A 27451-nucleotide genomic window follows, 5' to 3' on the forward strand; every position below is an offset into this window, starting at 1 on the left:
CTTTCTGGTATTTCTGTAAAATGGGGAGTCAATGTCATTTCTCCCTCCTACTTGGACTGTGAACCCTGTGTGGGACAGGGACTGTGGCCGACCTGATTATTTTATATCTACCTCAGCACTTAGTACAGTGCCGAGCATGTGGCGAGCGCTTTACAAATACCGTATTTTCCCATGTTTTGTCTGCTGTACGGATGGGAGGAGGTGAACAAGGCAGCAGTAAAATGATAACTATGGTTATGGAAATGTATTCCTTTTTTACCTCACCCGCTGTAATCACTGATCATTTTCTAATTTTCAGCCATTTACCTTACTTGGATATTTGGCCTGGACTGGAGAAAATCTTCTAAAACTTCACGCTTCGGAGCAGTTTCACTCAGTTCTCAACTCTGTATTAGGACCTCTACTTAAGCAATGATTCTGCAAGCAAGGTCATAAAATATTTTCAGTTTCAAGGAGGGATAAGATTAAACAAAATAAGAGCAATTACTAATAACTTTCTCTGCTGAGAACTGAGGCTCTTTCAAATGCTCCTACCAAAGCAAGAATATCCCTTATAGGGGCCAGGAGGGAAAGACTTAAACAGCTTAAAAAAGGCTGCAGAAATCGCTAAAGCATCACGAACTTAACCACATTTATAAAATCAAATCAAACCTTTAGGCAAATGAGGTGGGGGATTTTTGGAGAGCTATTTCCATAAGAGAACTGACATTTTAGTGAGGCGAAAATTAACATAAAATCTAAATTTATTGATCTGAGTAAATTAACCACATTACAAAGTATAACGATTAAATTCCAAAGAAAGTTAAGCTAGGGTGGGAAAAAAAAAGTGACCACTCAGCTCAAATACAAAAATCTCTTCATGAGTTATGTCCGAGGGGAGAGTTCATTAGGGTTGAAGGGGAATTAGAAGGGTTATTTTGGTGGGTCTGTGTTGATGCCATATTTCTCCTTGAGGAGTTTCAGCTGTTCCTCCTTCTTTTTTGTGTCCATCTTCTGGAATGCCTGCCAAATACAATGGAAGCCACAAAGTTAACCGAGGTACGAATGGGAATTCAAGCAAGAACATGACCTCTTCCAGGCCATCCATTTCTCCACTTGCCACCCCTACCCTAACCTCAAAGGAGGATCCTCGGGCAGAAGCCTGGAGTGCTGAAGGTCTTAGGATGCACAACGAAACAGAGGAGAAAATGGGGGAGAGTGAAACTGGGCCATGAAAAGCATAGGAAGTGGTAACCTGGGGCTCAGCGTGGCTCCAGTTGAACTCATATTAGAATCCTGGGGCCGCTGATTATTACTGCTCCTCTTTTCAATATTTGGGAAGGAGGATGGAGAAGTGAGGTCTAGTGGGTAAAGCATGGGCCTGGGAGTCAGAAAGACCTGGGCTCTAATCTGAGCTGTGCTACTTGTCTGCTGTGTGACCTTGGGCAAGTCAGTTCACTTCTCTGGGCCTCAGCTGCCTCATCTGGGAAATGAGGATTAAGACCGAGAGCCCCATGTGGAACAGAGACTGTGTCCAACCTGATTAGCTTGTATCTACCTTAGCGCTTAGGACGGTGCCTGGCACACAATAAGCGCTTAAGTACCATAAAAAAAAAATCAATCATGTTTATTGAGTGCTTACTGGATGCAGTATGCAGTATAAGCACTTGGAAGAACACAATAAAACTGATTTGGAAGGACAGCCTGCAACGCCCCTCAATTAGGATTATATTTCTAGTTCAAATTTTCTCTGAGGAACACTTCCAGGAAGTCAAAACTGAATTATCAGTAGCCCCAGAGAAAAAGGTCAGACAATTAATCAATACTTAAGTCGGACCTGCCTTTCTAAACCCAGACTGGATGGAGGCTATCGTTTACAATGGGAGACACCGCTAGCATCATAAAATACATTAAAATTTCTTGAAAGTGAAGTGATCTCATATTTCATAATGACAAAGAAGGGGCTGCTCTAGGAGGGAGATCTGTAAGCTTGTAGTGGGCAGGGAAGGTGTCTACCTACTCTGTGGTACTGTACTCTCCCAGACGCATAGGTACAGTACTCTGCGATCAACTGCATTTCCTGAGCGCTTGCTGAACTGTACAAAGCACAGCACGCACAATATAACAGACACATTCCCTGCCCACAAGGAGTTTACAGTCTAGAGGTGGAGACTGGTATTAGTTTAAATAAATTACGGATATGTACATAAGTGCTATGGGGCTGGGGGAGGGGGGAGGGTCTCCACACAGTCAATGCTCAATAAATCTCACTGATGATGAGATCTTTGCACTGTGGTCTTCTAAAAGTGAAATTAAATAGTGGGTTTCCAGGACTGATGAAAGCTCCCCCCCCAAATGAACCTTGTTGGGATCTACACGGCCCTGAGTCCCCATGTCACAGGGACGCTAGGCTAGCACATAGTAAATACGCCCGGGAGCCCAGAGTACTGTCCTAAGGAGCGAAGGAAACCCTTCTATAATTTTTTTAAAAAGTACTTGTTAAGCACTTGTTATATGCCTGGGACTGTACTAAACATTGGGGTAGATACAAAATAATCAGGTTGGACACAGCCCTGTCTCACATGGTGCGCACTAAATCAAAGGGAATGGGATTTATTCCCCATCTCCCTGATGAGTTTAACTAAGGCCCCGAGAAGTGAAGTGACTTGTCCAAGGTCAGAGAACAGACAAGTGGCCAAGCTGGAATACTCAAAACCTCTGACTTCCAGGCACAGGCTCTTTCCACTAGGCCATTCTGCTTCCCATGTTGCTATGCTTACTCTCGTCGATGTGCGTTTTCGAGCCTTTCTTCTTCCCCTTGGAGGTTCTGCCCTTGTCTTTTCCCACTTCTTACACTACACGGCTCCCTGGGCCACAGGCATGTCTAAAGTCGACGTTCAAGTATTCTTCCTGACGCATCACACATTATAGGCACCTGTATAGATTTGGTTTTTGGCCCTTCTGCTTTTTTCAAGAGGCCCGCTACATTAGAACTTCAATTCCACTCGGAAGTGTCAAATAGGTCAGAATCACTCAGATCATATCTTTGGAAGTACCATGGGAATTCAGGGGAGCTGTATTCAAATCCCCGGCCTACAGGGCTCCTCTGTGCAGGCAGTAGCTCTACTCTGAAAGAAACCAGCTGTGCAAAAGCACACCGGTGAATACTTACCCGGTTAGCGTTATAGTACAAGACTACGAGGTATCTATTGCACACGTTAAATCCTGAGAGGTGATCACAAGCGTTTTTGGCATCGAAGATGTCTTCATAGACCACGTAGGCTGTTCCTCTAGTCTCGGGTGTGTTCCCACTGCATGGTAGAACCAGGTTTGTTTAGTCCAAATCTACCAATCCACGAACCAGTGATTTCCTCTTTTATACATTTAGTACTAACTGCAGAAACCGGGTTCTTTTATCTTCTCTGTTCTCAAGCACTATGGATGAAGCTATTTTCACACTGAATTGTAATTTCTCAGGCTACCACAATCAGTCGATGGTATTTACTGGGGACTTCCTGAGCGTCCAATAGCGCTGGGTTGGTAGACACGTTCCCTGCCCTCAAGGAGCTCACAGTCTAGAGCACAGTACTGGGCTCAAGGGTGTTAGGGTACTGGGCTCAAGGGTGTTAGTGTACCGCCGAAAGGAGTGGCTCACCGCTTCTGCTAAAAAGAGGCCACCACCCCAAACCTGACCCACTTTTTCCTTTCATCTTAATGAGGGAGAGATAGGGATGGGATCCTGTCTTTGCCTTCTATTGTATGTTTCCCAAATTCCCAATACCTTGCTCTGAATACAATACCGGATCAATAAATGCAATGATGATAATGGCTTAAAGTTTCCTATCACCTGGGCATAACCCATACCAGTTCCAGAACACTGAGGCACTCAAACTGCACAGATACAAAATATGAACAAGCCTGGGCAAAAACCTGGGGCATTTAAAATGAGCATGAGCCACTGGAGAATAGTGTAAGGAAGGCAGGCCAGGTGAACTGCCACCACCCTGATACGGGGACACATTTTTCTAAAATTGTTCGGGACGACTTAAACGAGTTTGGTGCTTTCCCAGCTCAACGAAGACATTTTGATTACTCTATTAGACGAGTACTATTATACCATTTTTCTGATTCACCAAGACGAGGCTTTGAAAAGCTTTGTAGAACAGTTTCCATCAGCACCACACGGTAATAATGCGGCCTAAGTTAAGTCTCTCAAAATTTACTGTCAACTGAGGCTTTCCTGCATTTTCCCAAGTCAAGTCCTCTGGTTAGCTTTCCTTTAAACTCCTGGGTTCCCTTGATCTTTTTTTTTTTAATAACACTTATTAAGCACCTGCTATGTGCCAGGCACTGTACCGAGTGCTGGGGTAGAGGAAAGTTAATCAATCAGCTTGGGCACAGTCCATGTCCCACATGGGGCTCACAGTTTTAATCCCCATTTCACAAGTGAGGTAACCAAGGCCCAGAGAAGTGAATTGACTTGCCCAAGATCACACGGCAGTCAAGTGGCGGGGCCGGGATTAGAACCCAGATCCTTCTGACTCGCGGGCCTATGCTCTAGTACCTATCAATCAAGAAGAACAGTCTCTACACATTCCATAGTCACAACAGAAGTCCCCTGAAAATCTCATTTCCCAAAGGCTACCCTAATTCTAGAGCTCCTTTTCTTGAGAGTATATAAGGGTATCATCCTGACCCGCATCTATTTTAATATCTGTGCACAGATTAATAAATCAAAATAAAGAGATCTTATGCTCTGGTAACCTGCCACATACAACAGCCTGTGAAGAGGAAAGCCGAATCAACTTTTTTTCCTGCAACGCGTTTTTGTAAGAGTCCAAAAAAGTTCAAAAAAGAAAACCCATTAAGTAAGAAATCTTTCTGGCCCAAGTGTTTGGAGGTAGCACCGGGCAATCTGCTTTTCCAAGACTACTTGCAATAACCACTAACTTCAATATGACTTTGAGAGAAAAGCCCCTCTTTTTGTAACCGCATATGCGTCAGACATTATAGACCGAGACATCACCTACTAATTCAAACCTCTTCTAGTTATTTTTCCTGCCCTCTGCCACCCTACAAAGGCTGCACAAGTATAAAACCAAAACCTTCTTTCACAGTTCCCTGTTAAAGTCGGCAGGTACGCCTTCTCGTAACTACACAACCTTTCTAAACCAGTTATACGACCGACCAGTCGGGAATCCCTTTCTCCACTGTAGAAAAGATTAATTTCACTCTTCCTTTTCTATGAACTATCATCTTCTGTATTTCTAACAGGCATTACTTAGGCTCTAGGGTATCTTTCATCATTTAACCTGAGAACATTTTCCAAAATCTGCAACAACCACAATAACCAAAAAAAAAACAAAACCCATAAGACTCACACTCTGATTTGTCGAATAGGTCCGTACTTGCCAAAAATATCATACATTTCTTCAGCTGTGATTTTGTACGGCAGGTTTCTGATGTATAAAATCCGGTTAACTTCAGGAGGCAATCGAATCTGCAATGAAATGAAATATATGTTCAGTATTATAAAAGTAAACTGAACAGATTTAGGTTTCCTGTGACTTTAAAAAAACACCAAGAACCACAACAGCAAAAGAAAAAAAAAACAAAACACTGACTTGCCCAGAGCTTCAGAAAAGTGAAAATCATAGTATTTTAGTGCCCGTAGTAGGGTCTTCTAAACATGACCGGCTGTAGCCCTGTTTCAGGCAGTTGAGAAGTGGCCTAGTAGAGAGAACCTGGGCCTGGGTGTCAGAAGGACCTGGCTTCTTACCCTCCTCTGCCACTTCCCTGCTGTGTGACCTTGGGCAAGTGACTTCACTTCTCTGTGCCTCAATTACCTCATCTGGAAAATGGGGATTAAGACCGGGTGCCCTATGTGGGACAGCGACTGTGTCTAACCCGATTTTACCGTGATTGTGTTGTCTTGTTTTTATCCATCCGTCTCCCCCGATTAGACCGTGAGCCTGTCACTGGGCAGAGATGGTCTCTATCTGTTGCCAAATTGTTCATTCCAAGCGCTTAGTCCAGTGCTCTGCACGTAGTAAGCGCTCAATAAATACTAATGAATAGTATTTATTCAATTATTACTCTTGAATTCAATAGTATTCAAGTTGAACCTTGCCTCAACCCCAGCGCTTAGAAGAGCGCTTGGCCCATTGACTCAGCCACTTGTCAGCTGTGTGACTGTGGGCAAGTCACTTAACTTTTCTGTGCCTCAGTGACCTCATCTGTAAAATGGGGATTACCTGTGCGCCTCACGTGGGACAACCTGATAATAATGATAATGTTGGTATTCGTGAAGCGCTTACTATATGCAGAGCACTGTTCTAAGCGCTGGGGGAGATACACGATAATCAGGTTGTCCCACGTGAGACTCACAGTTAATCCCCATTTTACAGATGAAGTAACTGAGGTACAGAGAAGTGAAGTGACTGGCCCACAGTCACCCAGCTGACAAGTGGCAGAGCCGGGATTCGAACCCATGACCTCTGACTCCCAAGCCTGGGCTCTTTCCACTGAACCATGCTGCCTCCCCCTAATAATAATGTTGGTATTTGTGAAGCGCTTACTCTGTGCCGAGCACTGTTCTAAGCACTGGGGGAGATCCCGGGTCATCAGGTTGTCCCACGTGAGGCTCACAGGTAATTCCCATTTTACAGATGAGGTCACTGAGGCCCAGAGAAGTGACTTGCCCACGGTCGCCCAGCTGCCAAGTGGCGGCGCCGGGATTCGAACCCAGGACCTCGGACTCCCAAGCCCGGCCTCTTTCCACTGAGCCAGGCTGATGACCCTGTATCTCCCCCAGCGCTTAGAACAGTGCTCTGCACGTAGTAAGCGCTTAATAAATGGCACCGTTATTGATACTGCTGATGATTAGGTGCCAGGCCCCGTCCTAAGCTGCTGCCTCCGAGGCGGCGGGGCCCGCTACTCACGTTGGCTCTCTTGGCCGCTTGCATCGCCATCTTGGCCGCTTTTTAGGTCGCTCCTCCGGCTGCCGGCAGAGAAAAGAAAATAATAATAATAATAATGAGGATGAGAATAGAGGGAGGCGAGCTCAACCGCCACACTTCCGCGGCTCTGGCCTCGCAGGGCGGCCACTTCCGGTCCCCGGGGGGGGTGGCCGGTCGCTCCGGAAGTGACGTCAGCGGCCGGCGGCCCCGGTCACATGACGCGAGGCTGACGTCACCGCCAGGCCTCGCCCTCCTTCGACCTGTGGGGAGCCCGCCCATTCATTCATTCATTCCTCCGTCCGTTTACTTATTCATTCATCCATCCAGTTATTTATTCATCCATCCGTTCATTTATTCATTCATCCATCCATCTATTCATTCATCCATCCATTTATTTATTTATTCATTTATCCATCCATCCATTTATTATTCATCCATCCATTTATTCATTCATTTATCCATCCATCCATTTATTCATCCATCCATCCATCCATTTATTCAATCATCCATCCACTTATTTATTCATCCATACATTTATTTATTCACCCATCCATTTATTCATCCATCCATCCATCCACCGACCCATCCATCTATTCATTTCATTCATTCATTCCATCGTATTTATTGAGTGCTTACTGTGTGCACAGCACTGTACTAAGCACTTGGAATGTACAATTGGGCAGCAGATAAAGATAATCCCTGCCCAACAATGGGCTCACAGTCTAAAAGGGGGAGACAGACAGCAAAACAAAACAAATAGTCGTCAGGCGTCAATACCTCAGTTTCCTCAATAGATGAGCTGCCTCATCTGGAAAATGGGGATGGAGACCATGAGTCCAGTGCAGGTCAAGGACTGTGTCCAACCTGACTAGCTTGTATCTACCCCAGTGCTTCATATAGTGCGGGGCACATAGTAAGTGCTTAACAAATATAATAATAACAAAAACGATAACAGAAAGTGGACACTTTTCCCTGCCCTCAAGGAGCTTATAGTGGCTTTTATTTTTCAGAGCTTATAAAACAAAGCTATTTCCCCTCCCCAAATGAAGTAGTTTTCTTGAGATCAATTACCCCAGATTTGAGCTTCTTGGTCTTCCTGCCTGGCCTGGCACCTTTTCCCCTCCTCAAGGTGGTAGAGGCATTTCCAAGACGATTTTGCCGATGTTCCCGTTGCCCTCCATGTGTCTGTGAGCTTCCCCGATCTTGTCCAGTGGGAAAACTCTATCGATGACCGGTGCCAGGTGGCGGGGGCTTTCTCCAGGTGGGGAGAAATGCGGCAGGATGCGCTCCGTGAAAGCTCTCACTAATTCCTCTTTATACTGAAAACCGGGAGATAGAAGGTCCGTTACATTTCACCCTCATCAAAAGCCTTCCTTAAGAACTCGAGGCAGTAATAATCAAAATAATGATAATAATGATGATGGTGACAGTAATAATAACAGCATCAGTTAAGTCTTTACTATATGCCAGGCACTGTACTTAACGCTGGGGTAGATACAAGATGATCAGGTCAGACACGATCCCTGTCCCGAATGGGGCTCACAGTCCAATAGGGCGGAAGAACAGTTACTGAATGCCCATTTTACAGATGAGGAAGCCTAGGCATGGGGAAGTTAAGTGAAGCCCAAGGTCACACATGGTGGCACAGGGACTAGAACCCAGGGCCCCTAACTCCCACATTCTTTGAAGAACTGGGCAAAAAATTCAATTAAAATGGGAAGCAGGGTGGAGTAGTGGATAGAGCACAGCTAGGAGTCAGAAGGCCATTTCGTAGGTTCTAATCCCAGATTTGCCACTTGTCTGCCGTGTGGCCTTGGGCAAATCACTTCACTTCTCCGTGCCTCAGTTACCTCATCTGTAAAATGGGGATTAAGACTGTGAGCCCGAGCCCCATGGCATTTATGTATCTGTAATTTATTTAATTGTACTGATATCTGTCACCCCGCATCAACACCGAAACTTCGTTTTGGGCAGGGAATGTGTCCATTTATTGTTGTACTGCACTCTCCCAAGAGCTTAGTACAGTGCTCGGCACACAGTAAGCGCTCAATAAATACGACCGAATGAACGAATGAATGGCAAGGACCGTGTCCAACCTGATTAGCTTGTATCCACCCCAGCGCTTAGAACGGTGCTTGACACATAGTAAGAGCTTAACGAATACCATCGTTATTACAAAATTACAGTATAGACTCTGCTTCATCTGTGCTGCCAAAATGAACAAAAGTGATTAAGCTAAGTAGGTTCTGGGAGGAAACCAGAACCCCGATTTCGTTTCCACCGAGACTCACCTTCTTATCCCGGGGTCTGAGCACACTGGTGATGAGGCTTCCCCGTTTATGGAGTAGTTTGGAAAGCAGCTGCCCCTGGACTTCTCCTCCGCCCAGCAGCCCGTACAGGATCCACCGACCGTCAGTCGCCAGACAGCTGAGGTTCTTTTCCCAGTAGGATCCGCCGACGCAATCCAGGATAACATTGACCCCAGCCCCTTCACCGTGAAACACAGTCAGAATTATTGAAGGCTCAGAAAATTAAGTGGCAAAGAGTGATTTAAAAAGTACATCAGGAATGGCAGCAGAGGTACTAAGCAATTAACTGATGGGAGGGTGATAATAATAATAATAATAATAACAATAATGATATCAGTGTCATTTGTCTAGTGCTTACTAAGTGCTTGGGTAAGTTCCGGATCATCAGGTCAGACAATGTTAGTTAGTCCCTGTCCAACCTGGGGCTCACAGGGTAGGTCTATAAAGCAGGATTTGTATTGTTTGGACTTCTTTATTTTTTTTTATGGTATTAGTTAAGCACTGGCTACGTGCCATGCACTGTACTAAATGCTGGGGTAGGTACAAGATGAACAGGTTGGATACAGTCCCTGATTAGACTGTAAGCCCGTCAAGGGGCAGGGACTGTCTCTATCTGTTACTGATTTGTACATTCCAAGAGCTTAGTACAGTGCTCTGCACATAGTAAGCGCTCAATAAATACTATTGAATGAATGAATGAATACAGTCTGTGTCCCTTCTGGGCCTCACACTCTTAATCCCCATTTTACAACTGAGGTAACTGAAGCACAGAGGAGCGAAGTGACTTGCTCCAGGTCGCACAGCAGACAAGTGGCGGACCGGGGATTCGAACCGAGGTCCTCTGACTCCCAGACCCGGCCTCTTTCCACTAGGCCACGCTGCTTCCCGCTCCTTATTGAGCACTTACCCTGTGCCCGGTACAGTACTGCTAATCTACGGATACAGATAACCTTGTATCTATCCCCGCACTTAGGACAGTGCTTGGCACATAGTAAGCGCTTAACAGATACCATCATTATTATTATGATGATTACTGAGCGCTTGGGAGATCACAACAAGAGTCAGCTGACCCGCTCCCAGCCCTCAAACTTTCTTACCTTTGGTGAAGTTCAGGACCCCTCGGGCGAAGTCCTCCTCCTTGTAATTAAAGCCGGCAGCCGCTCCAAGCTTCTTGGCAAACTGGACTTTCTCAAGCGACCCACACGTGACCAGGGGGATCGCTCCGGCCAGGCGGCTCAGTTGGACGGCAGCGGTGCCGACTCCGCTGCTTCCTGCGTGGATGAGCACCGTCTCTCCGACCTTCACTCCGCCTAGTCGTGATCGGAATCGTGGTATCTGTTAAGCGCCTACTACGTGCCAAGCACTGTACCAAGCGTAACCCGGTCCCACACGGGGTTCACAGCTCAAGTCGGAGGGAGAATGGGTATTCATTCAATCGTATTTATTGACCACTTACTGTGTGCAAACACACTCCCTGCCCACGACGAACTTGAGGTCTAGAGGGGGAGACAGACATGAATATAAGTCAAGAAACGACAGATACGTATAAAAGAGTTGTGGAGTTGGGAGAGGGGACGAATAAAGGGAGCAGATCAGGGCGATGCAGAAGGGAGTGGGAGAAGAAGACAGGAGGGCTCAGTTGGAGGAGAAACGTTGATTCCCCATTTTGAGGATGAGAAAACCGAGGCACGGAGAAGTGAAGTGACTTGCAGCCGCAAGGCGGAGCCGGCATTAGAACTCAGGTCCTATGACTCCCAGGCCCTGGCTCTCTCCGCTGGACCACGCAGCTTTGCCTTCAGCAGCCACAAACGAGTCACCGTCCCCTTGCCCACGATCGTTAATCCGGGTCACGGCCAACCCAGCTACCTCACCTCCCTACCCCGGCCGGAAAACGTCGATCAAACCCTCGCCTCCGGCAGGACCACGGGGCCATGCCACCGTAAGCTAGACCATAAGCTCCTTGTGGACAGGGGGTGCGTCCACACAGCGGCATCTATCTTCATGTCTACCAGGAACTCCCACAGGTCTAACCAAACCGCAATTATTCCTTGGGCGAACGAGGCAAGTAGAGGCAGAATGCTGAAATGAGTCATTTAACTAACGCTTCGAGTGTCGGTGGCGGATGCCTGGGGGGTGGTGGTTGGGGATCTTCGGCTGATGGAGAGTAGTCCCCTCCCGGTCCCCCGCTCCCGCCGGCTCACCTAAGAGATGCAGCAGTTGGAAGGCCGTGATCCAGGCCTCCGGGATGGCCGCCGCCTCGGGGAACGACAGGCCGCCGGGGACGGGCATGAGCAGTCCTTCCGGGACCGGGACATACTCGGCCTGGCCGCCCCCGGCCAGGAGGGCCATGACCCGATCGCCTCGCTTCCATCGCCCCCGGCAGCCGGGCCCCGCTTCGGCCACGAGGCCGGAAGCTTCCAGTCCCAAAATTTCACTTGCTCCTTCGGGTGGAGGATACAGGCCCTTTCTCTGCAAGAAACGATGGAGTCGGTCGGTGGATCCGGTCGGGTTTTCCCCATTTCTCCCTCCTCCCTCTTTTTACCAAACCAGGGAGGATCTGGGGATGATCGCCGGCCGCTGGGTGGCTGACTTAGTGTTCAGCGTCAATTCCAATCCTTTTTTTTTTAAATGGTACTTGTTAAGCACTCACTATGTACCAGGCACTGTACTAAGCCAGAGAAGCAGCGTGGCTTAGTGGAAAGAGCCCGGGCTTTGGAGTCAGAGGTCATGGGTTTGAATCCCAGCTTTGCCACTTGTCAGCTGTGACTGTGGGCAAGTCACTTAACTTCTCGGTGCCTCAGTTACCTCATCTGTAAAATGGGGATTCATTGTGAGCCTCGTGTGAGACAACCTGACTACCCTACATCTACCCCAGTGCTTAGAACAGTGCTCTGCACATAGTAAGCGCTTAACAAATACCAACATTATTATTATTATTATGAATAGCTGGACACAGTCTCCATCCCCCATGGGCTCACGGTATTAATCCCCATTTTACAGATCTTCTGCGATGGGTCCGTTGGCAGAGCCATCCTTCTTTCTGGTATTCGTTACACGCTTACTGTGTGCCAAACACTGTTCTAAGCGCTGGGTAGGTACAAGTTAATTATGTCAGACACAGTCCCCATCTCACCTGGGGCTCACAGACTGAGTAGCAGGGAGAACAGGTATTTCATCCCCTTCTGACAGCTGAGGAAACTGAGAGACAGAGAAACTAAATGAGTAGCCTAAGTTCATGCAGCAAGCAAGTGGCAGAGTCAGGATTAGAACCCTGGTCCTCTGACTCCCAAGCTTGTGCTTTTACCACTAGGCCATGTTGCTTCCCATCCCAAAGCCTATGACTCCAAAGCCCATGCCCTTTCCACTGAGCCACGCTGCTTCTCATGAGCCCCACGTGGGACAACCTGATTACCTTGTATCTACCCCAGGGCTTAGAACAGTGCTTGGCACATAGTAAGCGCTTAACAAATACCATAATTATTATTATTACTAAAATTCCATCTCTTCCAAGAGGCCCTCCCCAACTAAGCCTTCATTTCCCCTACTCCCTCTCCCTTCTGTGTCACCGGTGCAATTGGATCTGTACCCCAGAAGCACTTGCTATTCACCTCACCCTCAACCCTTCTGCACTTAGGTACATATCCCTAATGTATTTATTTATATTAAAATCTGTCCTCCCGTCTAGACTGTAAGCTCCTCGACGGCAGGGAATGTGTCTGCCGACTCTCTTCCAAATGCTCCGCACCCCGAAAACACCCAATCGATACCATCGATTGATTGAGGCGCATGTCACCCACAGATGACTGAAGAAGATTATACCTGAAGTAAGTCTGCCCTGTTCAGAGCACTGGCGTGAACCTTCACGAGGATTTCACCTTCTCCTGGAGATGGTTTGGCCACTGTTTTCAAATAAAGATTTTCAGGTCCTCCTGGTTGGTCAAAGTGCACAGCTAGCATCGTTTCTAAAAAAAAAAAAAAATACAAAGGGAAAGCTTACAAACTTTTTTTTTTTCACTATTCTCACCAAGTAGAACATGCTATAAATCTAGAAATCCTTTCCTTCTTAACTGCCACCCAATTCCTTTGGCATGGCTCCCAAAGTTTCCCTTTTTGTCTGTCTGAGCCACATGGAACCCATTTATTGTAGCATTTATTGAGCACTTACAACGGGCCAGGCATTGAACTAAGCTCAGGGTAGACACATGATCATCATCACTGTTTCCACTAAGGGTTCACAACCTAAGAAGATGGGAGAGGAGTTATCTAACAATAAGAATGATAACTGAGGTATTTGTTAAGCACTTACTATGTGCCAAGCACTGCACTAAATCCCTGGGGTAGATAATGATAATTAGGTTGGACACAATCCCTGTTCCACATGGGGCTTCCACTCTTAGTTGGAGGGAGAATGGCTATCTAATCCCCATTTTACAGAGGGAGAAACTGAGGCTCAGAAAGGTTAAGTGATTTGCCCTAGGCCACAAAGCAGGGCAAGTAAAGCTTGGATTCGGATCCAGGTCTCCTGACTCCCAGTGTCGGGCTCCTTCCTCAAAGTGACACTGAGAAGACAGACCTATAGGAAATAAATGCGAATACAGTATGAACAATAAGGGCAAACTTTCATAAGAACATTTCCCTGTTTTGGGTGAGATTCTCTAATGTTTAATAAAGCTTGAGCTCTGTCTAAGAGCTCTCCTCCAGACTGCGAGCTCCTTGTGGGCGAAGATCATATGTCTACAGGCTATACTGGATTGTATTCTCCCAAGCACCTAGTAGAGTACTCGGTACACAGTAAGCCACAGCATAGCCTAATGGATAGAGCACGGGCCTGAGAGTCAGAAGGACCTGGGTTCTGATTTCGCCTTTGCCACTCATCTGCTCTGTGACCTTGGGCAAGTCATTTCTCTTCTCTGGGCCTCAGTTACCTATAAAATGGGAATTAAGACTTTGAGCCCCATGTGGGACAACCTGATTACCTTGTATCTACCCCAGTGTTTTGAACAGTGCTTGGCACATAGAAAGCGCTTAACAACCACCACAATTATTATTATTACTTTATTATCATTGCTCTGAGCGCAGTAGACATGGATAATGAGCTCCCCTTATCCAGAACCAATACTCACAAGTAATGGACAAACAGTAGTTTTCTGGCTGCAACTGTTTTGAGAAAACCATTATGAGCTCTGGGGTAGGTACACTTTTTTCTGCCATATATACTTTTTTGTGTGTCATACAGAGTTGTCCTCTGTATTAGAAAACACCATAAACAATAATCACGATACTATTGCATTACTATTTGTTTATTACTGCATAAAATTCTATATGATCATCATTATTGCACTTCTTAAATGTCAAGCAAGGTACTGAGGTAAAGGATAATCAGAGGATACAGGGCTTACAGTCTAAAGGGGAGAGCTAAGAGATATTGAACCCTCATTTTTCAGATGAGAAAACTGAGGCACAGAGAAGTTGTGACTTGCCCGAGGTGACACAGCAGGCAAGAGGTGGAGCCGGGAATAGAACCCAGGTCTCCAGACTCCCAGGCCCAGGATCTTTCCAGTAAGCTGCAGTGAAATTCACTTAAGGATTGCGTATTTGGTTTAAAAGTGAGACCCACAGATCCGGCCACGGTGTACTCGCATAGTGTGTACCTGATGTCTAATGTTTGTGGTGCCTGGCACTGTTTTCTCTTTGGCTTTCTTGTCTCTCCTTCCTCTCTCTTAACAGGACAGATTTAAATCCCCACGGCAAAAAGCCACATAGGCCAGCCTGACATCAGAAGGGTCTTGTGGCCTTGGTTTCGCAATGAAAAACCTGCTGGGGTGGGAAGTTGGGGAAGACCGGAGGGAAACCATCCTTGATCCCAGGGTCTCGGGCTGAAATGGAACTTGGAGATTCCCTGGGTGTCCCAGGGACAAAAGCCCCCTGGGGAAGGTTGAGTCCCTGGTGAAGCCCACCTGCCGCTCCCAGGAATGACACCCTGTGCATGGGGACCCTGGGGACAGATCTTGGGGTAAGCCTGGAAGGGGACAAGGGGGGAGGTGGGGGAAATCTGGGGGCACCCTGAGGGGCCTGGAGGGGGTGACTTGGGGACAGCCTGGGGAAACATGGCAGGGGAGACACATGGGACGGGGCTGGGGAAACCTGGGAAAAGACTGGGAGAAGCCTGGGGAAACATGGGAGGGGGTAGGGGGGAATCTGTGGAAACCTGGGAAGAGACTGGGAAAAGGCTAGGAGAAGCTTGGGAAACATGAGAGGGGGCTCTGGGGAGTCTGGAGAAAGCTGGGAAAAGGCTGGGAGGAATCTGGAGAAAGCTGGGAGAAGCCTGGGGAAACATGAGAGGGGGCTCCAGAGGAGTCTGGGGAAAGCTGGGAAAAGGCTGGGAGGAGCCTGGGGAAACCTGGGAGAGGGGTTGAGGGGGGTCTAGGGAAACGGGGTGGGGGGAGAGCTATGGGGGAGTCTGGGGGAAGGCTGGGAGAAGCCTGGAGAAACAGGGGAGGGGGCTCCAGGGGAGGCTGGGGAAAGCTGGGAAAAGCTTGGGGAAATATGAGAGGGGGCTAGAGGGAAGTCTGGGGAAAGCTGGGAGGGGGCTGAGGAGGCCTGGGGAGACTAGAGGGCGCTTGGGGAAAGCTGGGTGCAGGGCTGGTGGGCTCTGGAAGCCTGGAACAAGCCACTTCTTCTCCCCCGACTCCCTATCCCCTTTTCTGGGCCTGAAGCGTTCCTCCCTCCCTTACCTCCTTTCCTGCTCGCCAGGAACCAACCAATGAATCCCCCAGCCTGGAGCACTGGAGGAGGAGCACTGAGGGAGGAGGAGCACTGCAGTCCGGCAACACCAAGGAGACGAGGCCCGCAGAGCTGGACACGCCCCCTCCCCTGCCTTCCTTCCTTAAAGAAAAAGCTTGCCAATTCCAGGCCGCATTCCCGGGGAGCGTGGCTGTGACCCTGGGCCCGGGAGCCACCCATCCTATTTAATGAGCGCTTACTGGGTGCAGGGTACTGTACTAAGCGCTTGGGACAGCACACTAGAACAGAGTCGGCAGACACACTCCCTGCCCACAACTAGACATTAATAGAGTTGGATTGCATCCCACTCAATTTGCTTGTATCCACCCCGGCGTTTAGATGCCAGTGCCTGGCACACAGTAAGTGCTTAATAAATACCATTATTATTATTATTATTATAAATGATGGCTTTGTAGGATGCGAATGGAGGGCAGAAGCCCTGGGCAGATTAGACAAAAGAAATTGTCCAGACACAATCCTTGTTCCACAAAGGCCTCACAATCCAAAGGATTATACAATTTAGAAGAGGAGGGTGAGGGTAGTCCTGGATCCCTTTAGTAGCACTGAGGAAGGTAAAAAGGAAAAAAGGCCAGAATTTCTTTGGAATACTACTCCTACTAATAATGACATTTGTTAAGTGCTTACTATGTGCCAGGCACTGTATTAAGTGCTGGGGTGGATATAAGCAAATTTTACAGATGAGAGAATTGAGGCCCAGAGAAGTGAAGTGACTTGCCCAAGACCACACATCAGAGGAGTGGCAGTGCCGGGATTAGAATCCATGCCCTTCTGACTTCCAGGCCCGGGCTCTATCTACTACGCCACAATGCTTTCAACTTATTCCTCAAAAGTAAGTATCTAGCAGTGGGGCAGGGATAATAATAATAATGATGATGATGGTATTTGTTAAACGCTTACTATGTGCCAAGCACTGTTCTAAGCTCTGGTATAGATACAAGGTAATCAGGTTGTCCCATGTGGGGCTCACAATCTTAATCCCCAATTTTACAGATGAGGTGACTGAGGCACAGAGAAGTTAAGTGGCTTGTCCAAAGTCACACAGCAGACAAGGGGCGGAGCCGGAATTAGAACCCATGCCCGGATGTAGATGTCTCCCCTAGCAGCTGTTTCTTGTCGCTGTTCATCCCTCTCCATGACCCCCGCCCTATCCTCACCCTGACTATTGCTCCCAGAATGTTCTTCTAGCCATGATTTGATTTTGTCCTTTCCACCTTATTGTTCCACTTGAATTTGCCCATAAGGAACCTCTCCCTGGGGTAAATACTGCATTTGGAAGTTGCATTTTGCCAAAATATGATCTATTATGTAACTTCTTTTGCAAATTCATTCTGTTGCTGGGACTCACCTTTGCCATTAGAGGTTTCTTAGTAGAAGAATTGCTACTGCACATGCAGTAATGAAGGAATATGTGTCAGCTCCTTGTTGGGGAAGGATGAAATTTGGCAGCCTGGTGATTGTTAACGTTCTGAAGGAAAACTCTTTTCAGCTCAAGGGATATTCAGCCCCGTGAGTTTTAGTACATTCCTTTTTGTATATTCCTTGAAGTTGTATTTTAATAAGAACAATTACTACTACTACTTTGAAAGCATATTTGTTTTTGCCAATTATGAAAAAGTACAACCCTTCAAATACTCCTGTCTTCACAGTCACTAACACCGTGGCAAACTCTTCCTGGAGGGCCATACGTGAAATTCCAATTTGATCGGCTCAAGTTCCGTAACAATAATAATAATGATAATGTCTACTTGTTTTGTTGTCTGTCTCCCCTTTCTAGACCATGAGCCCGTTGTTGGGTAGGGTTTGTCTCTGTTCCTGAATTGTACTTTCCGAGCGCTTAGTACCGTGCTCTGCACACAGTAAGCGCTCAATAAATATTATGGAATGAATGATGATGATATTTGTTAAGCGTTTACTATGTGCCAAGCACTGTTCTAAGTGCTGGGATAGATACAAGGTGATCAGGTTGTCCATGTGGGGCTCACAGTCTGAATCCCAATTTTACAGATGAGGTAACTGAGGCAGAGAAGCCCAAAGTTACACAACTGCCAAACGACAGCGCCGGGATTAGAATGCATGACCTCTGTCTCCCAAGCCCGTGCTCATTCCACTAAGCCATGCTGCTTCCAGCAGCAGCATTTACTGATTGCCTTCTGCATGCTGAGCAACTTTTACATGCAGAGCAGTGTTCTGGGCATCGGCTGTAATCTGAAGTCTGTGCCAATAAAAGTACGAGACAGAGTTTCTGATCTCAGGGAGTTTGCAATCCAAGGTTTCTTGCTGAAAGCACCTTCTTTCAGTCCATCAGAGCTCTTTTGAGCCTGAAAGAGTAGCCCTGTAACGACAGGTGTGAAGAACACTGTTGGGGGCGATTGTAGACAAACCTGAAATTTACAATGCCGTGTGCCCAGACCATGCCCACTTTGGCCTGGGCTGATGATAATCCAGTTTGTTGCTTGGCAAGGGCTTGAGCAGGGCTGAAGTGAAAAATGTCCCAAATTCAGGACATTGCTTTCAGATCCTAGAGAGACATTTCACGTGCGTCTCAGTTGACTGGCGGACACTTAGGGAGGGAGATGTGTGCAACAGCTGCATGCCGCAGAGGGGAGGAGGGAAGACTGGGGTGAAGGAAGAGGGAAGACAGAGAGGCAGGTGGAAGCTCTGGGCCCGCGTAGTCCAACTCCAGAACCATGGATCCAGGCAAAGTTGTCCACAGCACGTCTCGCGTCTCCTGAGGGAACGTTTTAAGTGTTGCCCCACAGAAAGTGACTTCACACTTCCAAGATGGCAGCTGTGCCTGTGGCGGGCTGACCTCAGGAGCCTGGCTGCCCCACATGACTAATTAAGCCTTAATGACCACCCCATCAGGCTACGTCGCGTGAGTTTGTTCACCGGAGTCCGCTATCCCGTTGCCTTCTTCCTCTTTTGGTGCTGTCTCAGGGTAAAGGTGAGGAGGGGGCGGAGTGGTGGGGGACCTGCAGGCTTAGGGGCCTCTGGGGGTGAAGAAGCAGGGCCAAGGCCAGAGAGGTGGAGACCCAATCCGAGGACAGGCACCGCCTCCCAGCCGCTGCCGCCCCAGCTGAGGCGGCTGGGGAAGGGGCTGAAAATTTGAGGTAAATTGGGAATGGGGGGGAAAGGCCTCCGTCTCCTTCCTGGGTTGCCGGGATCTTGCAGACCCCCACTCCTCTCAATAATACTACTGCTACTAATAATTGTGGTATTTGTTAAGCACTTACTACGTGCAGGGCACTGTACTAAACGCTGGGGTGGGTACAAGCAAATCGGGTTGGACACAGTCCCTGTCCCACATGGGGCTCAAAGTCTCGCTCCCCATTTTGCAGACGAGGTAACAGGCCCAGAGAAGTGAGGTAATTTGCCCAAAGACAAACAGCAGGCGAGGGGTGGAGCCGGGATTAGAACCCATGACCTTCTGGCTCCCAGGCTCGGGCTCTCTCCTCTACTCCAGGGTGTTTCCCCACCTCCAGCAGTGCCCGCCCCTGCCCCGGCTGCTGGGGGACGGCGGGGGTGACGCTGACATGGCCTCAGACACGCAAGCCTGGTTGATCTGGGGAAACCCAGCTCAAAGCAGCCCCATTTACCCAGAGCCAGCAGTAATTCCAGTGAGCAGAAGCCATGGCCCCAAGGAAACCCACCCGTCCTCAGCCAGGTTGCCACAGGGCCTGCAGGTAGAAGCGGCAGAGGAAGAGGAGGACGACCACGATGACAGAATGGAAGGCCGGCAGAAAAGGTGCAGCCCTAGCCTGGGGTAGAAAAAAACGGAGATTTCACTTGGGGAAATCAGCCTGGAGATTCCCTAAGTTTAGGGGACAAACGGGCCTGTCTTTACGAACTCCCAAGCATCCTGTGAGACTGTACTAATAAGAGAAGCATTTTAAACTATGAATTTTTGAATGATGACAAACAATAGCATTCACAGACAGCCCACCTGGCAGAGTTTAAGAATCATTCAAATATTTCTCAGGCCCTTAAAAATGTAAGCGACTGCCTCACTCTCACTGACAGAAACCATGTGATTTATGCTCTCAAGAAGTGGCCTTTATGAGATGGGAAATTTCCAGTTGGAGAATTTTACCTCATCCTTCCTTTCAAGCTCTTCTACTGTTCATCCAAATTCTTTCTTCACGGATCTCAAGTTGACTCAATTTTGGAAATTTCTAAATAGCCATTGTTTTCTTATAAAACAGCAGTCCTCAGGGGATCGACGAATTGTGAAGTCCTTTGCCTACTTAATTTTTCTTTTTCTTAAAATAGTCAGCTAGAAGGAAAACAAAAAGACCTTTTATGGGTATTCACAATCTTGACAACATAGATTCGATTTCTCAGCCAGCAATGGCTAGATACTAAAAAACTACAATTTAATTTATGGAATAGTTTTGAATTTGTTAAACAGTGTTACACAATCACTCTCCCTAACTTCAAAGCCTTATTGAAGGCATATCTCCTCCAAGAGGCCTTCCCTGACTAACCCCTTTTTTCCTCTTCTCCCACTCCCTTCTACATTGCCCTGGCTTGCTCCCTTTATTCATCCCTCCCCCAGCAGCCCCACAGTACTTATGTACATATCGGTAATTTTATTTACTTATATTAATGTCTGTCTCCCCTTCTAGATTGTAAACTCACTGTGGGCAGGGAATGTGTCTGTTTTATTGTTATACTGTACTCTCCCAAATGCTTAGTACAGTGCTCTGCATGTAGTTAGCGCTCAATAAATACAAGTGACTGACTTAGTTGTTTTTCTCGAATCATCAAGATGTTAGAAGAAACAGAAAAGAACCTACAATCTTTTAATCTGAAGAATGATAACCAGATTTAGAAGAATAATAATTGTGGTATTGGTTAAGCACTTACTCTCTGCCAAGCACTGTAATGATGATGATGACCTTCTTATCACTACTCTATCTACTAAGCACTGGGTTAGATAAAAGATAATAAGGTCTAAGCAAGACTGGAAAACTGGGTTTGAAACCCCATTTTGCAAATGAGGAAGCTGAGAGAGAGAGAAGTGAAGTGTCTTGCCCAAGGTCACGCAGCAGGTATGTGGCGGAGCCAGAATAAGAACCCAGGTCCTCTGTCGCCCAGGCACATGCTCTTTCCCCTAGACCTCACTGCTTCCCCATATGCCCAGGGAGCTCCATTTGGATACAATTTATCAATTCACCCAAGGTTGGTTTGATAAATTTATCAACTTAAAAAACTCCTGAAAAGTGGACTGGCCCTGAGCTGGGTCTTGGCTAAGAGACGTAAGGAAAAGAGGAGTGCGTCGGATAAATCGGTCACCTTTTGGGCCCACGTGTATTATCAATAGGCCTCTTTGTGAAAAAGGCGAAACGCCTCTGTGACACAATTATTAATAATAATAATGATGTTGGTATTTGTTAAGCACTTACTATGTGCAGAGCACTTTTCTAAGCGCTGGGGGATACAAGGTGATCAGGTTGTCCCACATGGGGCTCACAGTCTTCATCCCCATTTTACAGATGAGGTAACTGAGGCCCAGAGAAGTGAAGTGACTTGCCCACAGTCACACAGCTGACAAGTGGCAGAGCCGGGATTTGAACCCCTGACCTCTGACTCCCAAGCCCGGGCCCTTTCCACTGAGCCACGAATTATACTCCACAGTTGCTGTACATAGCAGTCATGACAGCACAACTCAAGGCAATCTTTATATGTGCAATGGTGGGATTCATTCATTCATTTGATCGTATTTTTTGAGCACTTACTGTGTGCAGAGCACTGTACTAAGCGCTTGGAAAGTACAATTTGGTAAGAAATAGAGACAATCCTTACCCAACAATGGGCTCACAGTCTAGAAGGGGGGAGACAGACAACAAAACCAAACAAAATAAGCAGACAGGCATCAATAGGATCAATATAAAGAAATAGAATTATAAATACAATTATTAATAAAATCAATAGAATAGAATAAGATCAAGACTGAGTCCTTAATTGTCTTTTTCAGACCCACACATATGAATTTCACCACCAAAGACAACAATATATGTGTTTATAGAGAGTTCAGACATGTTTAAAGCAACTTATCGCCCGGTTATGGGGCTCTAATAGTTTATGGCTGGGCTATCCATTAGAAAAGGCAACAGAGCCTGAGCAGAAAGCATTAATACATAAATATGTAAATGATGCATAAAAAGAGTTTTTAAGTCAAGAATAATCGTAAACCCAGTTTTGTTTTGTCACTGAGGTCTAATCTACTGTACCCCCATAGTCGATTTTTTTTCGCTTCTCAGAGCTCTGAAATGAAAGGGAGATAAGGTGGTAGCAGGCTTGTTCGTTTTTACAAGAAAAGGGAGACAACACTATCTCAGTCACAGTAGGGAGGGAATTGTCTCTATTAGCGCTTAGTACAGAGCTCTGCCCATAGGAAGCGCTCAGTAAATCCCATTGATTGATTGAGAGAGTGAGGCGAAGAGAAATAGAAAGGGAAAGCTTAAGGGATAGGAGAGTTTGGTGAAGACTTGCAAAAGGATCATCTTACCCAATTTCTCCACGGCTTCCACACAGACGCTGGGATACATGAACTGATTGTAAGTACCCACCACAAGGTACCTGTCCGTTTTTGCGACCACCACACCTTCGTCATCCTAAATACGAAACGGAACTGATGTGAGTTAACTTTTTCCGTGCGTTAAATACGGAACCAGAAACGCACGAGGATTTTGGAATACAAATGCTACACGTCTCCGGTGCACTCTAACAATAGTAAATCAATCTACCCGTGGGATTTACCGGGCCCCGACTGTGTGCGGGGCACACGACAGAGTTGGCAGACACGTTCCCTGCCCGCAACAGTGCTAAGTGCTCAGTACGGTGCTTTGCACACAGTGAGCGCTCAATACATATGATTGAACGAGTGAATGAATGAGCTTAAAGTTTAGAAGGGGAGACGGACATTAAGATGAATCAATACTTTAAAACACATAAAGTACAGCTATGTAATGATAATAATAATAATAACGTTGGTATTTGTTAAGCGCTTACTATGTGCAGAGCACTGTTCTAAGTGCTGGGGGAGATACAGGGTCATCAGGTCATCCCACGTGGGGCCCACAGTTTTAATCCCCATTTTACAGATGAGGTAACTGAGGCACAGAGAAGTTAAGTGACTTGCCCATAGTCACACAGATGACAAGTGGTAGAGCTGGAAGTCGAACTCATAACCTTTGACTCCGAAGCCCAGGCTCTTTCCACTGAGCCACGTTAAGTGCTGTGGGGGTGAAGGTGAAGAACATATAATAATAATATTATTATTAGAATAAGAAATAATAAGAAATATAATAAGAAATATGAATTTTATGGATAAGAATTTCTTAAGCGCTCACTAGGTGTCAGGCACTGAACTAAGCATCAGGGTGGCTACCAACAAACCGGGTTGGATACGATCTCATGTGGAGCTCCCTGTCTCTGTCCTGCCAAATCTCCGATTCCGCAAATCACGATGGCTTACCCTTTTGGCATACAGGGAATACTCATCCGCTCGGACGCATTTATAGTCCTTCTCTGTGAAGTAAAGCCCTTCCCTTCGTACCTGCACCGACCTGGAAGCGATGGCACTAATGAGCATGTAAGCATCCTGGGCGGACACCTAGGTTGATCGGACAGACAACGTACTCGGCGTGAGACCTCTTTTGTAAAGGATCGTCAGCTGGTTAAAGACAGCTAAAGGGACCCCCTTTCCTTTCCCTAGCCCCCACTTACATTAAAACCGGGGGATGCTACCCACACGGACTGGTCCTGGAGTTTGATGATGGCTGCGTTCTCCACGTGCTTGGTCCCCAGCAGGGAGTCGATCAGCAAGTTCTGGATCTGAGTCAACGGCCCTCTCTTCTGAAAAGGAGAATAACAACTGTATATATTTTCATTACCCTATTTATTTTGTTAATGAAATGTACATCGCCTTGATTCTATTTATTTGCCATTGTTTTAATGAGATGTTCATCCCCTTGACTCTATTTATTGCTATTGTTCTTGTCCGTCCGTCTCCCCCGATTAGACCGTAAGCCCGTCAAAGGGCAGGGACTGTCTCTATCTGTAACCGATTTGTACATTCCAAGTGCTTAGTACAGTGCTCTGCACATAGTAAGCGCTCAATAAATACTATTGAATGAATGAATGAATGATGGTTGGAAAGTAACCTCATCTGTAAAATGGGGAATAAGACTGGGCGCCCCGTGTGGGTCAACTGTATTTATTGAGCACCTCCTGTGTGCAGAGCACTGTACTGAGCACTTGGGAGAGGAGGATAGAACAATAAACAGACACATTCTCTGCCCACAAGGGCCTTCCAGGCTAGTAGGCCAGGGGATAGGGGCTGTGCCCAACTTGATTAGTTTGTATCTACCCCAGCGCTTAGAGGCATGGTGGCTTAGTGGAAAGAGTATGGGCTTGGGGAGTCAGAGGTTGTGGGTTCTAATTACAGCTCTGTCACTTATCTGCTGTGTGACTTTAGGCAAGTCCCTTCATTCAATTCATTCATTCAAGTAGTATTTATTGAGTGCTTACTATGTGCAGAGCACTGTACTAAGCGCTTGGAATGTACAACTCGGCGAACAGATAGAGACAGTCCCTGCCCATTGATGGGCTTACAGTCTAATCACGGGCTTACAGTCTCACTTCTCTGTGCCTCAGTTACCTCATCTGCAAAATGGGGATGAAGACTGTGAGCCCCACGTGGGACAACCAGATTAAAAAAAAATAAATTGTGGTAATTGTTAAGCGCTTACTATGTGCAAAACACTGTTCTAAGTGCTGGCGGATACAAGATGATCAGGTTGTCCCACGTGGGGCTCACAGTTTTAATCCCCATTTGACAGATGAGGCCACTGAGGCACAGAGAAATTAAGTGACTTGCCCAAGTTCACACAGCTGACTAGCGGTGGAGCTGGGATTAGAACCCGTGACCTCTGACTCCCAAGCCCACGCTCTTTCCACTGAGCCGTGCTGCTTCTCATCATGGTCATGCTGATGACCTTGTTATCTACCCGGACGCTTAGAACAGTGCACGTAGTAAGTGCTTAACAAATACCATCATCATTATGATTATCACAGTGCCTGGCACAGAATAAGCACTGAACAAATACCATAAAATAAAAAGAGAGCATCTGTAAAATGGGGACAGGGACTGTGTCCAACCTGATTTGCTGGCATCCATCCTGGGGCTCAGTCTGGTGCCTGGCGTAGTAAGCGCTTAACAAATACCATCTTCATTATTATTATTACAGTGCCTGACTCGTCGTAAGTGCTTAACAAAAACCATCATCATTATTATTATTACAGCGCCTGACACGTAGTAGGCGTTTAAAAAATACCATCATCATCATTATTATTACAGTGCCTGGCACAGAATAAGTGCTTAACAAACACCATAAAATAAAAAAGAGAGCATCTATAAAATGGGTACAGGGACTGTGTCCAACCTGATTTGCTGGCATCCACCCTGGGGCTCAGTCCAGTGCCTGGCATGTACTAAGCGCCTAACAAATACCATTGTCATTATTATTATTACAGTGCATGGCACAGAGTAAGCGCTAGACAAATACCATAAAATAAAATAAAAAGAGAGCATCTGTAAAATGGGGACAGGGATTGTGTCCAACCTGATTTGCTGGCACCCATGCTGGGGCTCAGTCCAGTGCCTGGTGCGTAGTAAGTGCTTAACAAATACCATCATCATCATTATTATTACAGTGACTGACTCGTAGTAAGTGCTTAACAAATACCATCATCATTATTATTATTACAGTGCCTGGCACACAATAAGTGCTTAACAAATACCATAAAGTAGTAAAAAAAAAAAAAAGGGAGCATCTGTAAAATGGGTACAGGGACAGTGTCCAACCTGATTTGCTGGCATCCACCCCGGGGCTCAGTCCAGTGCCTGGCACGTAGTAAGCGCCTAACAAATACAATCGTCATTATTATTATTACAGTGCCTGGCACAGAGTAAGTGCTGGATGAATACCATAAAATAAGAAGAGAGCAACTATAAAATGGGGACAGGGATTGTGTCCAACCTGATTTGCCGCCATCCACCCTTCCCGTTGAGGGGGTCGCTCTGACCAGTAGTGACCAGTTTGCTTCCCCCAACAACCCCCGTTGCCTTGGAGACAAAAGGAGAGGACCAATTTTTTACCCCTCTCCTGATTGGCTGCGGGCACTGTCAGTCACCGGAAAACCCGGGCGGCTCAACCGGAGGTGCCTGGGAGGGCGGGAGCACCGATGCCATGGCAACGAGGGACGCCACTCTCTGCTCCATCCTCCCGCTTAACTGCGGGCCTGGGCAGGGCCAGGGAGGGTGAGGGGGTGGGCTCTCCCAGCACCTCTGCAGGCCCTGCACATTGTAACCGCGCTCAACGATAATAATAATGGCATCTGTTAAGTGCTTCCTATGTGCCAGGCACTCTGCTAAGCACTGGGGTGGATACAAGCAAATTAAGTTGGGAACAGCCCGTCCTGCATGGGGATCGCGGGCTTAATCCCTATTTTACAGATGAGGGAACCGGGAAGTCAAGTGACCTGCCCAAGGCGACCCAGCAGACAGGTGGCAGAGACGGGATTGGAACCCATGACCTGCCGACTCCCAGGCCCGCGCTCTATCCGCCGGGCCACGCTGCTGCAGGATGATGGCAAGGGAGGAGCGGACCGAGACGCAAGACGGTGAGTTCGTAGGGTCTCTTCCTACTGGGTCCCCTTTGCCCCCGACTGCGGAAGGGACGGACTGCAGGTGGGGAGGGGGAGGCCTCAGCGGCTCGCTTCTTCCACCTCTTCTTCTCCCAAGCTGGCCAGGATTGATCAGGACCGTACAGAGTGCCCAGGTCGTACTCAAGCAGTCATCTGCGGCTCTCCCGCGCGCTTAGGACGGTGCTCTGCACACAATAATAAATACCATTGTTGATGACGATGGTGATGGGAGATGACCGAGCGACAGTCCGGCTCTATAGACCTTTCGTCTGATCTGGAGCTTAATGCTACATCGCCGCCACACTTTGTCTGACAGACTCCCAAGGGGCGGGCTGGCCTTCGTCGTTTGATTTTTTCCACCTCTTGATCGATCGTTGCATCTCCGGTCAGCACATTGCCTCGCGAACAGAATTCTGTGGCAGCATTTAGCTGTGGATTGACAGATGCAGGTTCTTGGTTGTCTGTGTGGCTTTCCCGGCGCTTGTCTCGTCGCATGCCGGCGAGTCGTTTCCGACCCATGGCGACACCAGGGACGCTTCTCTCCCAGGACGCCCCGCTCTCCATCTGCAATCGTTCTGGTACTGGATCCAGAGAGTTTTCTTCGTCAAAATCCGGAAGAGGTTTACCATTGCCTCCTTCTCGAGTCTCTGTGCTTGACTCTTTCCCGTGCCGCTGCTGCCCGGCGTG

At 47.3% G+C, this 27451-nt stretch overlaps 3 protein-coding genes across 10 annotated transcripts; all 3 read right to left on the reverse strand.

Annotated features, from left to right (window-relative positions):
* Positions 1-725: 725 nt before the first annotated feature.
* SF3B6 (splicing factor 3b subunit 6) lies at positions 726-6979 on the reverse strand. The gene is made up of 4 exons (XM_029071743.1): positions 6921-6979; positions 5361-5479; positions 3152-3290; positions 726-1002 (listed from the first exon to the last, which is right to left on the reverse strand). Exons 1-4 carry the CDS (start codon positions 6948-6950, stop codon positions 913-915), a joined length of 378 nt encoding a protein of 125 aa, XP_028927576.1. The 5' UTR covers positions 6951-6979; the 3' UTR covers positions 726-912.
* TP53I3 (tumor protein p53 inducible protein 3) lies at positions 6921-20230 on the reverse strand. 5 transcript variants are annotated; one of them, XR_003761964.2, is made up of 7 exons: positions 15982-16108; positions 13067-13209; positions 11449-11716; positions 10345-10557; positions 9230-9426; positions 8010-8257; positions 6921-6979 (listed from the first exon to the last, which is right to left on the reverse strand). XR_003761964.2 is itself a non-coding variant. In XM_039913171.1 (7 exons), exons 3-7 carry the CDS (start codon positions 13202-13204, stop codon positions 8063-8065), a joined length of 1011 nt encoding a protein of 336 aa, XP_039769105.1. In that variant the 5' UTR covers positions 13205-13209; positions 19702-19809; positions 20142-20230; the 3' UTR covers positions 7902-8062. The 5 variants fall into 5 exon arrangements, 4 of the variants coding, with proteins under 4 accessions (XP_039769105.1, XP_007654040.2, XP_028927571.1 ...); XM_039913171.1 differs by lacking the exons at positions 6921-6979; positions 15982-16108 and adding exons at positions 19702-19809; positions 20142-20230 and having other exon boundaries at positions 7902-8257; XM_007655850.3 differs by lacking the exons at positions 6921-6979; positions 15982-16108 and adding an exon at positions 20142-20230 and having other exon boundaries at positions 7902-8257.
* On the reverse strand, positions 19979-27338 carry PFN4 (profilin family member 4). Of its 4 annotated transcripts, none has more exons than XM_007655854.4 (5): positions 26970-27338; positions 23783-23908; positions 23532-23669; positions 22563-22668; positions 19979-20324 (listed from the first exon to the last, which is right to left on the reverse strand). In XM_007655854.4, the coding sequence occupies exons 1-5, from the start codon at positions 26970-26972 to the stop codon at positions 20296-20298; spliced, it is 402 nt and encodes a 133-aa protein (XP_007654044.1). In that variant the 5' UTR covers positions 26973-27338; the 3' UTR covers positions 19979-20295. The 4 variants fall into 4 exon arrangements, with proteins under 4 accessions (XP_007654044.1, XP_007654043.1, XP_028927572.1 ...); XM_007655853.4 differs by having other exon boundaries at positions 23783-23911; XM_029071739.2 differs by lacking the exon at positions 26970-27338 and adding an exon at positions 26600-26653 and having other exon boundaries at positions 23783-23911.
* Positions 27339-27451: the final 113 nt, after the last annotated feature.

The sequence above is a fragment of the Ornithorhynchus anatinus genome, chromosome 9, assembly GCF_004115215.2.
Source record: "Ornithorhynchus anatinus isolate Pmale09 chromosome 9, mOrnAna1.pri.v4, whole genome shotgun sequence".
Classification (NCBI taxonomy): domain Eukaryota; kingdom Metazoa; phylum Chordata; class Mammalia; order Monotremata; family Ornithorhynchidae; genus Ornithorhynchus; species Ornithorhynchus anatinus.

Bases quoted from the DNA above. Each gene is read 5' to 3' on its own strand.
- TP53I3 (XM_007655850.3), bottom strand. From the start codon at position 13,204: ATGCTAGCTGTGCACTTTGACCAACCAGGAGGACCTGAAAATCTTTAT. The intron at 10,558-11,448 runs GTGAGCCGGCGG...GATCACGACTAG, and splicing joins CCAACTGCTGCATCTCTTAG to GCGGAGTGAAGGTCGGAGAG. The intron at 9,427-10,344 runs GTAAGAAAGTTT...TTCACGGTGAAG, and splicing joins GGTCCTGAACTTCACCAAAG to GGGCTGGGGTCAATGTTATC.
- SF3B6 (XM_029071743.1), bottom strand. From the start codon at position 6,950: ATGGCGATGCAAGCGGCCAAGAGAGCCAAC. The intron at 3,291-5,360 runs GTGAGTCTTATG...TCTACCATGCAG, and splicing joins CCTATTCGACAAATCAGAGT to TGGGAACACACCCGAGACTA. The intron at 1,003-3,151 runs GTAAGTATTCAC...TGTATTTGGCAG, and splicing joins TGTACTATAACGCTAACCGG to GCATTCCAGAAGATGGACAC.
- PFN4 (XM_029071739.2), bottom strand. From the start codon at position 26,650: ATGGGTTCCAATCCCGTCTCTGCCACCTGTCTGCTGGGTCGCCTTGGG. The intron at 23,912-26,599 runs GTCACTTGACTT...TCTCCTTTTCAG, and splicing joins TGCTGGGTCGCCTTGGGCAG to AAGAGAGGGCCGTTGACTCA. The intron at 22,669-23,531 runs GTAAGCCATCGT...TTTCGTATTTAG, and splicing joins ATTCCCTGTATGCCAAAAGG to GATGACGAAGGTGTGGTGGT.